The 14,868-nt window shown below is 42.7% G+C and overlaps 1 protein-coding gene across 1 annotated transcript; it reads right to left on the bottom strand.

Moving 5' to 3' along the window:
* Positions 1-803: 803 nt before the first annotated feature.
* Positions 804-14,612, bottom strand: SLC13A5 (solute carrier family 13 member 5). Its single transcript, XM_082008441.1, has 12 exons — positions 14,505-14,612; positions 11,527-11,655; positions 10,509-10,645; positions 9,847-10,061; positions 7,701-7,872; positions 6,709-6,831; positions 5,902-6,114; positions 5,019-5,140; positions 4,618-4,736; positions 3,193-3,354; positions 1,825-1,962; positions 804-1,046 (listed from the first exon to the last, which is right to left on the bottom strand). Exons 1-12 carry the CDS (start codon positions 14,607-14,609, stop codon positions 918-920), a joined length of 1,764 nt encoding a protein of 587 aa, XP_081864567.1. The 5' UTR covers positions 14,610-14,612; the 3' UTR covers positions 804-917.
* Positions 14,613-14,868: the final 256 nt, after the last annotated feature.

The raw sequence follows: 14,868 nt of genomic DNA on the forward strand, positions 1-14,868 counted from the left end.
GAGCCTTTCTCATGCCTTGTCTCCACTCCAAAATTCCAGAATTAATTAATAAGGCACATCAGGGGCTAATCCGTGGACTTTCACAACAGGTGTGAAGTCCTCCAGGACACTGGTCATTTCTGTGCTGGCACTAACAAAACACTCGTTAGCATGTGAAACCACACCCTGTGGCAGAAAGGGGGAAAGGCTCCTGGCCCTGCCAGTGCCACTGTGCAAGAAACACAAAGCCAGCCTTAATTCATCATTGCCCAAGACATCAGCTGAATCATGACCAGCATGGAATTATGTTATCTCAACCCTCAATAAGGGTGTCTAAATGCAGCGAGATTTGGGAGTGAAAACAAGGCAACGGAAAATGTGTTGGATGTTCTCTTGGAAGAATTCCACCACATGGTTGAGGCCTGACTAAAAACATAACATAACACAACGCAAGGTACTCCTCCTTTCTTCGTCACTAGATAAGTGACAACAGAGATTTCTCTGTACAGCTGCTGACTTGTGGACATACGTAATAGTTAATGAATTTTCAGCCCCTGCCTGAGTGCAGTGTTCAACACTAATGATTTACAAGTACATACCAGTGATATCATAGTTCAAACCATTTGATACAACAGCCTGCCCTCTCTTTATTTAAAGTTTTGATAAATTCTAAATCTCGACCTTGATCAGAGGTACAACGGATTACTTGATCATACTTATGATCCAGACACATGATCCTTAGGGTTGTGTAATTAAACAGCACTTTTGGTTTTAGCACGACCGGAATAAATTTGAGTTGGTTCATGCCTAAACTGATGTGTGGTTCCTGGACGACAGCAAACACCTGACACTGGATCTGAAACTCTATATAGGGCTTCGGACAATAGGGAGTAGTATTAAGGGTCCTTTCCTTGTTTAACACATGAGTTCTTCACTGCTCACTGGTTAGTTGTGCTGTTTGCCCAGGTTGGGAATGTGTCCAGCTCAAACATAGGTCTTCCCCATGTGTTGATGGCCAGTGTGACACAGAAGACTCCAATGATGTTCATCACTATTCCAGATCTAACCTGTGAGGACAAAAGTCCAAACCAAAAACAATGACCAAACACCAGCACAGCAAATTGCAGCAGGGCCTATTTGTACATAGACAAGACAGACACATGGTCAACTACATCACAGAAATAGCCACTGTACCCACTGCCCTACATTCTTGCTTAGGTGGAAATACCAGGGAACACACTGTGCAAAGCCTTTGAACATTTTGCTGTATAACTAGTCTAGGAGTTTTAAGGCATGTATAAGAAATTGCTGTTATTAGTTAAAGAACAGCTTCTGCCCCCTTCAAGTCTCCAGTTAGAGAACTGATAATGTTTGGGTGTTCGGTACAGAACCTGGCACTGTGTGGTCTTGCAGACAATCAGAGGACCAGAGCCTAGGGCAACTGATTGTTACCTTCTGCTTTCAGCTCCCGTGGTGGAAACAAGGCTTCAGCTACACTCGCCAAAGCCCCAGACGACTGACTGGAAAGCACTGACTGCATTTTAACCCTTCAGTGTTTAAGAGACTTATGACTTGTCAGTTTTTAATTTCAATTGGGCTGGCCTGTATGTCTGCCAAAGCCTGTGAGAAAGGTACTTTTACTTCAGAGATGCAAACCTTTATTGGAATATTAACACCCCATAAGAGAGGGGCATAGAGTGGTAGTTACAGTCCATAAGAGCTTCCTTTCAAAGCTCTTTCAAAGTACTTTTGAACTACTTGGCTAAGAAAATTAAACTCTCACAATATTTCGGGATAAAAGCAATGGAGAGCTGAAGATAAGAGACCAGGTAATTATCATCTTACCATATCCAAAACACGGATGTGGCCGTAGGAAAACACTATCGCATTTGGTGGTGTTGCAACAGGTAGCATGAAGGCAAAGGAAGCACTGAGAGTACCAGGCAGCATAACATACAAAGGATGGATCTTGATAGATGCAGCCTGCAATGAAATGGAGAGACATATTGGAGGTGTTCCAAAAGAAAAGCATACAGAACATTTCCCATGGAGACACACAGGCTCATTTTCTTTCCTGGTATTAGATTATCAGAGTAATTGACAACCATTTTATTCTGAAATCCACATATGCTTAAAGATAATTTTGCTCTCGTTTCCTTTCCCACAATATTTAAAAACAATGCTTGAGTCTTTCTTGTTGTTTGTTTTGCTCTGTGGTATGGTATAATTTGGAGTTCTGGTCAAATTTATCCAACAGTCTTTTCTTTGACCTCGGACCACACTTTTTGCCAGGGTAACACAGGGATGGGATTATAATCACCAAGACATGTGGAGTAATACTCCGAGATGTTACATAAACTCTGTGGGACTCAGAACTTAAGTGCCAATTTAAATTACTAATAGCTCAGCACCTCGATTGGGATAATTTTACTTTGATGAAGCAGTCTAGAATAAAGCAGTTGTACTTTCCAAATTAAAGAACAAAGTAACCTATTTTTCCCTTTATGCTACAATTTCCATTCTGCTCAGAAAAGGCAGCAACATTTATCAGGTTTTCCACCACAAGTTTTAAAATGTTTGTTCTGGCTTCCTATGGAAAATGACACGTTTCTAATAATCAGGCCTACCATTTTCTGTATTCTAGCATAAAACCATGAAGATGAAGGAACCATTCAAAGGGATGAATAGTGCTGGATTTTGTTTTCGTTTGGGTTTTTTGTGTGTGTGTTTTTCCAGTTCTGAGATGATGGTTCAAATACAAAATGACCAGAAGTAACTGATGTTTGTTGATTAAAGAAGTGACTGTGTTAAAGAAGTGACTCTCACTTCACTTTCTCCAGGGCCAAGGGACACACCTTAGAGGAGGCTTGAACTGGCTTCCTTTCAGTGAGGGTACCATGGGGTAGGCATCCTGAATTAGCTTCTTCCCCCAAGAAGTTGGTTCTCAGGCTTCAGTCATGTAAGTAGGGCAGACTGGAGAAAGTTGGCATTTCCACTCTCTGTCTACATATGATGCTATAAACATAGCGGTGAACACCAGCTAAAATCAGTAGCCATTATGGTATACTGTCAGGTGGACTGTTTCATGACTGGCTTTCAGATTAATGTTGCAGCAACATTCAAGACAATAAATACGATATTGCTTTGCCTCTAGAGACTGTCAGTTTAACTGATCTCCCGGTTGATATTATAACAGGATGGAAGTAATCTTACCATGGATGAAAAGACAGGCAGGAAGAGGGTGGCTGTGGCAACATTACTGGTGCATTCCGTGAAGACAGCTATAATAAGTGAAAGTACTGTTGCAATGGCCCATGGTGGGATTGATCCTAGTGGAGTCATTTGATGACCCAGCCAAGCTGAGAGCCCAGAGTTCTGACAAGAAAAAAGTGGTTTTCAGTGAGGCTTAGAACCCCTAGCTCATGAACAAGGGCTCATGTTACGTGTAACATTCCTACCAAATCATGCTAAATGACTCCTGAATTATATAAACACCATCCAGGAAAGTACAATGATCTGTAACAAACACTAAAAGAAATTCCTTGCCAACTAGACATAATACTGAGTCCATAATACTTATTTTTATGGAAACCAAATGTTGTGGTTTAACTAGGACACCAAATACTTGCTCACACTTTGGTTATAAAATTATGGTTTTTTGCTAACAGAAACAATTATTGCCGAGACTATTGCAAATACTTAATGTATCACTCAGAAGTGTCCTGGCATGTTTTTCTAAGGTTTCTAAAGATACTGAAGCTGTATGAATGCTCTACTGTAGCAACATAGGCAGTGATTGACTCAGCTTACAAAACCTTTGACTTGATGGCTTCTAATGCTCTGGAGCTTTTAATAACTTATGTATGATGTATGTAGATGAATGTAAGTCCCTAGAGCTTTAATTTAATTTGCCCCATGGTTTAAAACTACCTAGCCACAAAATTTAGATCTGAACATGAATTTCCCCAAAGCATTGCACTGTTGATAGCTAAGGCTTGCTTTGATTTAGATGCATCTTAGCAGTGATGAAAGAAACAATATGGTTCACCTCAACATTCTTTCCTGTTTTGGGAATTCAGAAGCCTTTTCTATGAATTTATGAATACAGGATCAAACCATGGGCTTACGGAATGCAGCATATTGCCTGGCAACAGCCACTGACAAGAAGTTCAAGAAACCCCACTGTACAGAATTTTGGAAGATATCTAGCCACAATGATTTTCCTCCTGACCACTTCAGTAGTGGTTTCGTTTAAATCTGAAGTGATATATCCTTTAAACAAACCTCAAACGGTTCTGAAAATCTTACAAGTGTTATCTATACTTCTATTTTTCAGCCAGGGCTGGGATTGGGATGATATTAGAATTAAGTAAAGCTGCTTTTCTGGTCTGTCCAGCTAGTGAAGATCCCAAACTACTCAGCAGCCTCCAAGAGGTAAGACAAATTGAAGAAATTTGGTCAGAGCACACAAATTCCTGAAAAAGAGGCACAAACATTCACCCCTCCTCACAGATCTGCCTCCAGATCTGAACATCTCTACTGGGTTTGGCTTTGGGTGCATGCCCAGTAATACAGGACTAGATAACACACCAGGGAAGTTCGCCTTTGAGTCAGAGAAAAACAGATGTCAGGACATACTGCGCTTGCATCAGCCAAAGCAAAACCTCCTCCCAGCAGCAGCACAATGCTCCAGGGCATCTTCCTCTGAACCACATTCCAGTCTAGCAGCGGGGCTGATAAAAATGGCTTTTTTATATCTGAAGTGAGAAATGAAAAGCAGAACATGTTTTAGGAGAGTGAAGACATTTTGTCTCCTGTTCTATGATGCTAGGGAAAGATCCAACAGGCAGATGCATATTACTGAGAAACCTGCACAGGGTAAAGGTAATAAATATGAGCTGGGACCACACCCCAGCCCTGCCCAAGACGTGAGGGAGGTGAGCTACCCTGAAGAACCGCATGCAAATCCAGGACACATTTCTGCTGTTAGCTGGAGCTGGCTAACTGTTCCACAATGTTACAATTCCTCTTTTAAATACCTTCTTCAGTCTGTTCAGGGTCAGACATGCTTGGATTCCAGCCTATGAATTTGGGTTTATTAGCAGGAAGGATAAACAGTAGCAGGGCAATAAACACAGCAGGAGCAGAATCAGTGATATACCTAAAGAAGAAAAGAGAAAATAGCTTAGAAAATAGACATCTTTCTCCTAGAAGATGGCTGTCTTCCAGCATGGCAATCACTGCTCTTTGTCATCCTGGTTGGGGCTTGTACATTAGCAAAATGGGTCATTAGTTCATGACTGAGGTCTCTCAGACCTGCCACAACACAAATACAGTAATAAAAGTAACTAGCTACAATACGCATTAATAACCAGAGTCACAGATGACGACAAGTCCTGAGAGCAGGGTTCCTTCTCTGTGGTGAAGCCAAGATTCAATAGTTGTATCTCAAAGAAAGATGTATAAAGACATGAATGTCCCATTGTACATTTAATGTTCTTAATATGCCACGGACATTATGTGAAGAAGGCATTCAAAGGACTGAATCAATTTCCCAGTGAGTTCTAAGCTATTGTTTAGAGGTGATATTATCAAATATTCAAATGACACTGCAACTGATTGGAGCTCATACAAACAAAATACTAACGTGTACATCAGTGTAACTGAGACCAGCATTACAGAATTTTCCTTTAGGACGTTCAGCTTGCTCCATGTCCCAGTCTCCAGCCTTCATTGTAGTACAAGCTGTCAAACAACAGATCAATTGGTGATCTCACGCACAAGCGATAGGATCAAGCCCAGCAAACGTGAATTCAGATAAGGTTGGAATGAATGACCCCGCAGTAAAAATGGAATGTAAGAGCAAGGGAATCTGATGCACAGCCAAGAGGGTACAGGATGGAAAAAAACCTAAAAACTTACTTTTCTCCTTCTGGGAAGAGCCTGGTGGCCCAGCCTTTTACAAAGCCTGGGTGTCTGGAAAACCACAAGAGAACCAGCACGACAAACATTAGGAGGACATTGAATTCAGCGTAAGAGATTGGGCCTAATTTCTTCATTTCTGCCTTCAGCACGTTATATGCAGCCTTTTCTTTAGCAGTTCTCTCTGTCCCACAGCCCCAGCTTTTTTTAAAGCTTTAAGAAAAAGGGAGAAGAAAATAGTGTAAGTAAGTATGACCATATTATTAGACAGATTTAACATGCTTGCCACTCCGAAGCTGTCACTCCGGGGGACAGACACAGACTACAGCAGAGGCCAGGAACAAAGAATTGACAACAGTGTCAAAGTATTTCATGGGGACATGCCAGCTCTCACAGAAGAATGGGGTCTATGAATGGATGTAAGTCTCTCCAGTTTGGAGCAACCTGGAATGAAAAACTCAGTTTTGAATCAAGGGTAGCAAAACAGATATGCTAGCTCTCCTAGGGTTGAAATTCTCAGCTATGAAATTGAAAATTAAAAAGGCAATTCTGTCTGAATGTTAAGAACATATAAAGCTTATAAATAAAGCTTAGTGCAAATCCATAAACACAAAAGGTTTCCAGACCTCAAAAGTTACAGTAATAAAATTACTCATTTTATGAGTTGCTGTGTAATGGAACTGCTCTCTGCTACAAAAATAATAACTTGTCAGTGCATTTGTTTTATCCAGATTTCTCAGTAAGCTGATCTGCATTAGCTGAGGGGTTTACTCAGTGAGTTAAATACTCAATAAGTTAAATACTCACTTGAGTCCCATGAAGGAGCACTGTAGCCAAAGCCAAGCTAGTACCAACATCAGTATCATGTTTGGGAATGCAAACGCAAACCAGGAAGCAAAATTCACAATATCATTATTGTTAGGGTATAACCTGAAAAGAAAAGAAAAATGCTTTCTGTATGAATGTCAAAACATTTAGCAATCTATTTTCCCTTTCATATGCGCTAGTGACAATTATACATGTAAATCTAAGACAAGAGTTGCTAGTTGGCTTAAAAGAATGAAGCCAGCATTTTAAGAATAACAATTTTTGTTCTTCCCTGCGCCCACCAATTATGACTCTAAGAAAAATATCCATAGCAAATTTCCAGATGGGTGTTAAAACCAACAGGTAATGTGGCTGCTGAGGCTAAAGTACTACCAACAGAAGGAAGCAATGTTGAGGGACTGTTGTGGAGTCTGCAAAATTTCCACTGTAGATTAGGTTTCATTTAAATAATTCCCAAACTCAGTTTAGTAAAGGGAGTATTTTGTGGATAACTCCTTTCCTTTACAACTGTATCTGTACAGTTTCCACAGCCACAGCATGGAGGAATAATGTTATAGGAGAGGCTAAGCTATTTTTAGCTTATGAGACGAGTTAATCATACATTCTCTGATGCTCTTCACTACAGTTCCTCTGCTGATGTGCTGCATTTTGGTTGAAAAAGAGGAGGCAGAAGAACCAGTATCTCATGATCAACCAGTTGTCTGCTGATTAGCAGCAAGTATTTCGAAGTTTCTCAGGAGACCTACAATACCAGCACATAGCTGCCAAGAAGGGGCTGAAGCAGAAAAATGAGGCCTATCACTTCATACACATTCCTCACTCTCAGTCCATTAACTGGTTATTGCTTACAGTTTGCAACTGAAGCTGTCATCTAAGACTAGTCAGTTGGTCACAGAAACAGTAAGATCGTATTTGATCCTGTAAGTAAAAGAAACAGCAAGCTTGTGTAAGAAACAGCAAGAATGACTTACTGATTCATCTGGCCTTTCAATACCATGTTTGGTCCTGTTCCAGTGAGTGTTGCAGTTCCTCCAATGCTGGCAGCATAGCATACACAAAGTGTCATTCCCTTACATATACGTTTCCTCATTTTCTTTTCCTCAGAAGATCTGGGGTCGTCAGGGACTTGTCCATTGCTTATGACTAGACACAAAGAAGATGACTTGCCTCAAGTAAAGCAAGCACGCAGAGAGTTCAGGACAGGGTCTGCAGGCTCAGTGCTTCCAGTTTGTGTATGTCATTCATTTTAATTAAAAAAAACACCACAGATATGTTCCTAAATACTTTGGACTCGTGTTCATGAGGTGCTGAAGGTTGACAGGCTGGGTCTACATGATCCGAGGATGCTGTTGTCCATGTCAGTGCCACAGCTTCTCAGCAGTAATTTCCGGCTTCACACAGAGGCTTACCACCAGCCAGATATTGCAGTCACTGGAACCATTCCAATACCACAGTAAGAACCCAACTAGCTTTAACAGCTGTGAATATGGGCAGAAAAAACCCCACCCAAAACCGAATTCTTTCCTGGCATAACTGTTAAGATCAATATGTTATGTCAGTTTACACCAGCAGTGAAATTTTGCTGCTGTGTCCACTGTTCTCTGAGGTTAACAGTCTAATCTTGAAGTCTGACTGGACTAATGGAGCAGGACGATGAATTTATGGCAATTTATTTCAACCAACTCAACAATACTAAAGGGTATTTTTTGCACGCATTTATTACCTTCACTACACGTTAAAATAAATTAGTCAGCAAAGCCAAGCAGATCCTTCTAAGTAGACAGAAAGCCAGCAAAATTATTATTACTGGTCTTAGAGCAGAAGTCTAGTTTTGGGAGTCAAGAATCAACATTAAAAAGAGCATTTTCAAATATGAAAACTTATCTTTTATATAACTGTTTGGAAGCTAGAAATGAGCAACCTTACAGAGCACTCTGTGACCAAGTGGCATTCTGGTGGGCTTGCACATCTTACATAAACACTGCATCTGAGCTTTGCACAATCACAGTGCATTCTCCCTTCACAAGTGAGGTAAGAAATGAAGCAACCAAAAATCAGAGATCACAGTTGTACCTAAACTATGTCTCCAAAGTTCAAACAAATATGGCAGTTATTAGTCAATCTCATAACAGGGCAATGTCTGGGACACATAAACACCGTTCTACACTGTGTCTTCCATGGACGTGTAAGCCAGAAAATGGGTATGGTGTGTCCCAGGCAGAAGGCTTGAGGTGTGGGACACAGTACGCACCACCACCATTTTCACTCGTTCTTGCAGAGTCACAAAGGGAATTGTGGCAGATCAACTTGCTAATTCAGTGAAATCACACCTCCATGAAAATCCCCAAGACAATCCTTCCTCCTCTGAAAGAGATCTTTAATAGTATTTAATAACATACCCCTCTGCTATAGCACAGCAGAGCACTGAAATCAGAGGGACTGAGTTTGTGCGCATGGTTGAAGTCAAGTGAAACCTACTGCAGAACCACAGCATTGACAGAAGGGCCTTGTGGAGTAAAGCATCAGGATAAGATCACACTTTAAAGTGTTCCAAAGAGTAGTTTGTCTACTGTGAGTCAAATGACACCAGCTACTTTCCATGTAGCGTTTAAAGTATTCCTCTTTCTTCTCCCCACTTCCACATATAATCTGTGGAATATATCTCTCAATAAAGAGATATATATTACCTCAGAACCAAAATAGGTTGTGTTTGCACAAAATTTTTCTAACACTCCTACATGGCTTAGAAGTTGAATCCCCACTGATAATCACAAGATTTAGAAAGTGGGATGCTAGGGGGTTGGATGGTATTTCCCACAGGATATGCTTGTCACTTCCCTGAGCAGGCACTTAAGTCTAGAGAAACTATAGAAGGATGACCCCAGCTTGAAGGAAAGAACATAACAATCTGCATGGGATTTAGCACTAAGCATAACAAAATGTCAGCCACCAAAATTGGAAGCCATTTTGTAAAACCTACATGTCATGCATTTAGGGATTTTCAGTCAGGTTACCAACCTCTTTCCTTGGAAAAGGTGCAGAGAACTCCTTCTAGGTCAGGGAGCTCTGAGTGTAGCAAGTTCAGCAAAATCAACTCACTGCTGAGTAGGCCCTTACCATGCACTGAAGTGGGATCTGATGCATTCTTTTCCTCCAGCTCAATCACTGTATTTGTTTGCCCGGTTGCTTCCTCCATCATGGTCACATCATACTCCGTGTTGTCCATTTGATCCAGGACAGCCTGGACAATGGGAACCATCATAGCAGTGGTGGCTGTGTTACTTATCCACATGGACAGGAAGGCAGTGACTATCATAAATCCCAGCATGAGGCTGAAAAGAGAGAAACAGATAGAGGACAAAGGAGGAAAGAAAACAGATGCTGCTAAGCTTTGTAGTCACTGTAATTTTGACAGTAGAGCCCAGGCAGGGATGTGTGTAGCATCCAGTAATACAAAGCAGGGCCAGATTCCCTTCTAGGACAGTTCTGCCACCTTCACTGAAGGAATCCCAGAAAGCCCTTTAGCTCCTTAGTCTGCTCATAATTAAGTCTGTCATCATTTTGTCCCCAATGGTAAGCATCTAGAAATTAGGCAGATGGTGGTTTTTTGCTAAAGGACAAATAAACTGTTCCTGCTGCCGGACTTCACCTCTGGAAGCTCTGTACAAGTGCAGCTAAAGAGGTTCTTAAAGGCTCCCTTCTCTGCTGAGTGTTAAACACCATCCCTAGGCCTCTGCTAAATTGTCACAGGCAAGGAAGAAATAATGTAATACTCTTACAGGGCAGGTTTCACCCCAAGAATCAGCAGGACCCTCAGCGCAATCCTTTTGTGAAGATTCCACTGTTCAACAGAAATTGCAACAATCAGCCCTCCAAGAAAGAGCATGTTTGTGTCATTTAGGTACTGCAAGCACACCTGCAAGACAGAGAAGGTAGTTCAGTGGCCCAAATGTTGCCTCTTGCTAGCTTCACTAGTACATGTTGCCTTCCATCCTCTCAAAGCCATTTACTGCACCAGGCCCCATCCCAACATCGGCAGAAGGAGCAGTAGCAGCCTCACAGCTACCTCCAGTTTCCTGAACTCTTGATCCCCTGTTTAAATGCTGAACTGTCTAGTGCAGGGGCTCTTTGTGCATCATGAACCTTTGTTTTGGATCATCAGGAGTTAATAAAGTACAAAATGACAGCAGTTTCCTAAAGCATTGTTAGGGGCTCAAAGTATTGTGTAGGTACTAGAAATGCTAAGCTCCAAACCGGATTTCTCAGCACCTTTAGCACACCTGTCCTTACCAGCTTGTTGGCCAGTAGCGAACCTGGGCTACAGGACCTAAACACAGCCTGTCTCCCTTGGACTAAAGCACTAGCACAAAGAGCCAAAACGAGCTTTGGAGGGGACGCAGTGTACTTGCTGGCATCATGCTGTTCACCCTGTCAGAAGTTTGTCCATGCATTTTGAAATCTCCCACAGGATATGTCAGCACTGCTCTCTCATGGGATGGGTTATGAACACACAAGCTGCTGGCACTAGCGGGTTGCTCTCCAGCAGGATCCACGCCCAGAAACAGACCTTCCCCTCTACGACCTCAAGCCCCACACCCTTAACATTTTGGGCAAATGTGTATTTAGTTCAGCATCTTCCCATACAGGAATCCTGAACACTGCTCAACATGTTCAAAAACAGCACCACACAACTGAAGCGCTTTCCTATCATCAGACTTGTTTGCTAAATATTGATGGGGGATCAGAGCAACGGGTATCCCTGTATCAGATCTGGATTGAGCAAGAACTGTTCCTTACTGATTTAGAACTCTGAACTCCGAGCAGAGGGAAAAATACCACAGGCATGAGGGAGGTAACAGCCAGTGGGATCACTTCAGTGCACCAGTACACAGCCATGATGATGATGATATATGCACATTTGGCCTCCTGCAACATAATGGAAGACACATTTAAGCATATGAAACTATTATTAAAGATAAGAAACACATCGGTAGCTCTTATAAGGGGTCCAAACACTCCATTGTCTGTAGCTTAACAAGTTATGCTGAAATAGGTAGCAGAGACATGAGGATTTAAACTTGTACTTTTAAACCTTGTTCTGAAGTCACTTGCATGAAAAGATCTTTTTCACCACAGTGTTTGTCCTAATGCACCCACACAAGATGTAGGGTGTGAGAAAAACAAACCTTCTACAACTAGGTAAGAACACAGTCTGCAGTGTGCAAATAACCTCTTGGCAGTTGAGGTAAGCAGATTTCACATCTAGGAGCCAAGAATTTTTAATACTGTTTGCAGATTTGGGCATTTCTATTTTGAGTTAATTATTTTTAAATGGATGTCCAAATTTTCCAGTGCAGATGATTAGCTTGTCTGAAATTCACAAGTCTTTGAAGTGTGTCCAGTAGCACACCTGCGCTCAGAAACTGTATCACTGAATAATGTGCAAGTTCTTAACTTTTTTAAGTAACTCTTAAAGTAAAACTCTTTTACCTTTTTTTTGGGTGACTAAGCACATTAGAGGTATTTAATTACTTTCCCAAATCATACTGGGATTCCCTAGATTAGAAATGTTGTAACATGTCTTTTTATACTGTTGATCAGGCATTTCTGTAACCTAGCCTTCCTTGGTTTATACTTTCAAAATTGTTAGGAGAAGCAAGCATTCATTAGCCAACAGTAAACAGTGTTTTAAAGCTTAAGTCAGTGTTCTGTAGTTCAGAATTTGCTCATATTTAGAGTATGTGTTTGTAGGATTTTATTCTAGTACAACAAATGGGACTTTATTGCAAAAATAAATGGTGTTACAGAGACATTTAAAAAAGGTGATATTTAAGTAGGGGTGTGTTTTCCTTCATTTTGCTAAGAACCTTAAGAACCAGAAAACAGCTTTTGTAAGTAATTTGAATTCTTTTTCCCTCAGGTTTCCAGGAGATTAATTACAGCACAGGTTTTGAAAAAAATATTTCTTCAGAGACTAAAAGATATCAGACAGATCCCATTTAAATCTCTTCCATTAATAAATATGAGGTGAGCTCATGAAACAATTTATGCTATACCACAGTAACTAAGTGCTAGAACTGACTGTGGTTAATCTGTTGCCAGTATGAAAGACAGACAAACAACCGTAAGTGAATAAAATTCACAATACAGAAGAAACACTGGTTTTGTAGAGTGGAGAGTAAATAATTTACGTGAAGTTAAAAAATACAACCATGCTTATAAATTAACTTCAACAACCACAGCCAATTCAAACAAGCAAAGACCTGGAGTTAAATATATAACTGTATCTATAGCTATATCTATCTGTGATTTAAGGGAACAGTCACAGAATGTTTCTTTGGTGTCTTCTGGACAGTTGACAGGAAACACAGTGATCTGCCTTCTCAATGAGAGCTGAAAAAGCAATCACTAACAGAAATGTTACTCCCCAATTCTGAAATACTCTAATTTCCCAGATTAGACTGATGACACAATATTCCTACAAATTCCAGAAAGCTGAAGACATACTTATTTTTTTAGAGAAATCATCTTTCCCAGTATTGATCAAAGTAGTGCCTAACAGTCAGGAATTCCTCTTTCTATAAAACACTAGCAGTCAACTGAAAGGCAGGGCTGATATTACTTACACAGGTAAACCAGAAGGGCTGGCAATTTTGTTTATAAATATGCATGACATTTTCCTGTACTTTAAAACACACTGAGCAATACAGGTCACTCAGAAGAAAGAATTATTTTAGCATTAGAATAGCCTCTAAAGCTCTAGTAAGCTAAAATACTATAAACTGAGCTTTCACGTTTTGTCAAGAAGGCCACAAAACATTAAATACCAAATTCTTCACTGGGCTATTCCAATTCCATGCTGGTATAACTCCACTGAAAGCAAAGGAGTTGTGCCATCGCCATCACTGGAATAAGATGGATGTGAGCTGGAGGATATTGCATTTGAAACCCTGTTGCGATCACTGCATAACACACAATGCACGGCTTCCGACTGCACCACTGATGAAGAATGCCACTCAGCAAGACTCCTTAAAAGTTTCTCAGAACCACAGCAGCCGAGTGAACTGGAGAACCCAGAAGTCCTGTCTCTCAGTCCACTGTCATCATTACTAGATAATGCAACACCCAATTCTAAATGTGCAGGCCAGTTATTCATATATTTATCTTTGGCCCAAAAAGAATTGCATCTAATTTGCAAGATGGGTTGGGTCTGTGTGAGCCCCAAGTCCTGGCAGTGGCACAACCCTCAGGACGAACAGAGATTAGCACAGAGCTCCTCTGCAAGCGCAGCTCCCAGCACTAGTGTCTGAAGACCATCTGGGAGTAAAACCTACACCACACGTTCCTGAGCTCTGGGAGCGAGTAGCGAAGTGAGCTGCACCGAAAAGCTGCGGGGACCAGGTGGCAGGAAGGATGGGCCTCAGTCCACTGTGGGGAAGAGGAACTGCCTTGGCAGGGAGCAGGCACTGCTTGCTCAGGTGGCAAAGCAGATGCTGTGGCGAAGGCGCACCGGGTGGCCAGTGCTGCACGGGGCATGGCCCTGCGCGAGGCGGGCAAGCCGGCCGGGTGCCCCGCAAGCCCGGACAAGGCCCTGTGTGGCTGGCTGGGACAGGGCCTCTCGGGCAGCAGGGCACAGACCTGCGGGACAGGGGGGCAGGCTCCTTTTGGGCAGCAGGGGCCGGACCTGGGGGGGAGAGGGGCAGGCTCCTGTGGGTAGCAGGGGCTGGACGGGGGGGGGGGGCTCTGTTCCCCGCGTGGGCCCCGCAGGCACTTACCCGCGTCGGCACAGCGACCGGCAGCGGCAGCAGCAGCAGCGGCGTGAGGAAGAGGATGGCGAAGGACCGGTACCTCAGCAGGGGCCGCAAGCACGTCGGGGCCATCTTCTGTGGGGATACACGGTCAGGGCGCGAGCAGGAGCAGCGCCCGCCGCTGCCGCCTTAAGTACGGGTCGGCGGGGCCGCGGCGGGAGGGACATGGCGGGGGGCGACACGACCCGCCCGCGCCCTGACGGGACACCGGGCCCGCCCGCGCCCTGACGGGGGCCGGCCGCTGCCGCCCTGACGGGACACCGGGCCCGCCCGCGCCCTGACGGGGGCCGGGCCGCCGGGTAGCGGTGCAGACACGGATCAGGAACGAGCG

The sequence above is a fragment of the Phaethon aethereus genome (genome assembly GCF_964289735.1).
Source record: "Phaethon aethereus genome assembly, chromosome: 19".
NCBI classification, from domain to species: Eukaryota; Metazoa; Chordata; class Aves; order Phaethontiformes; family Phaethontidae; genus Phaethon; species Phaethon aethereus.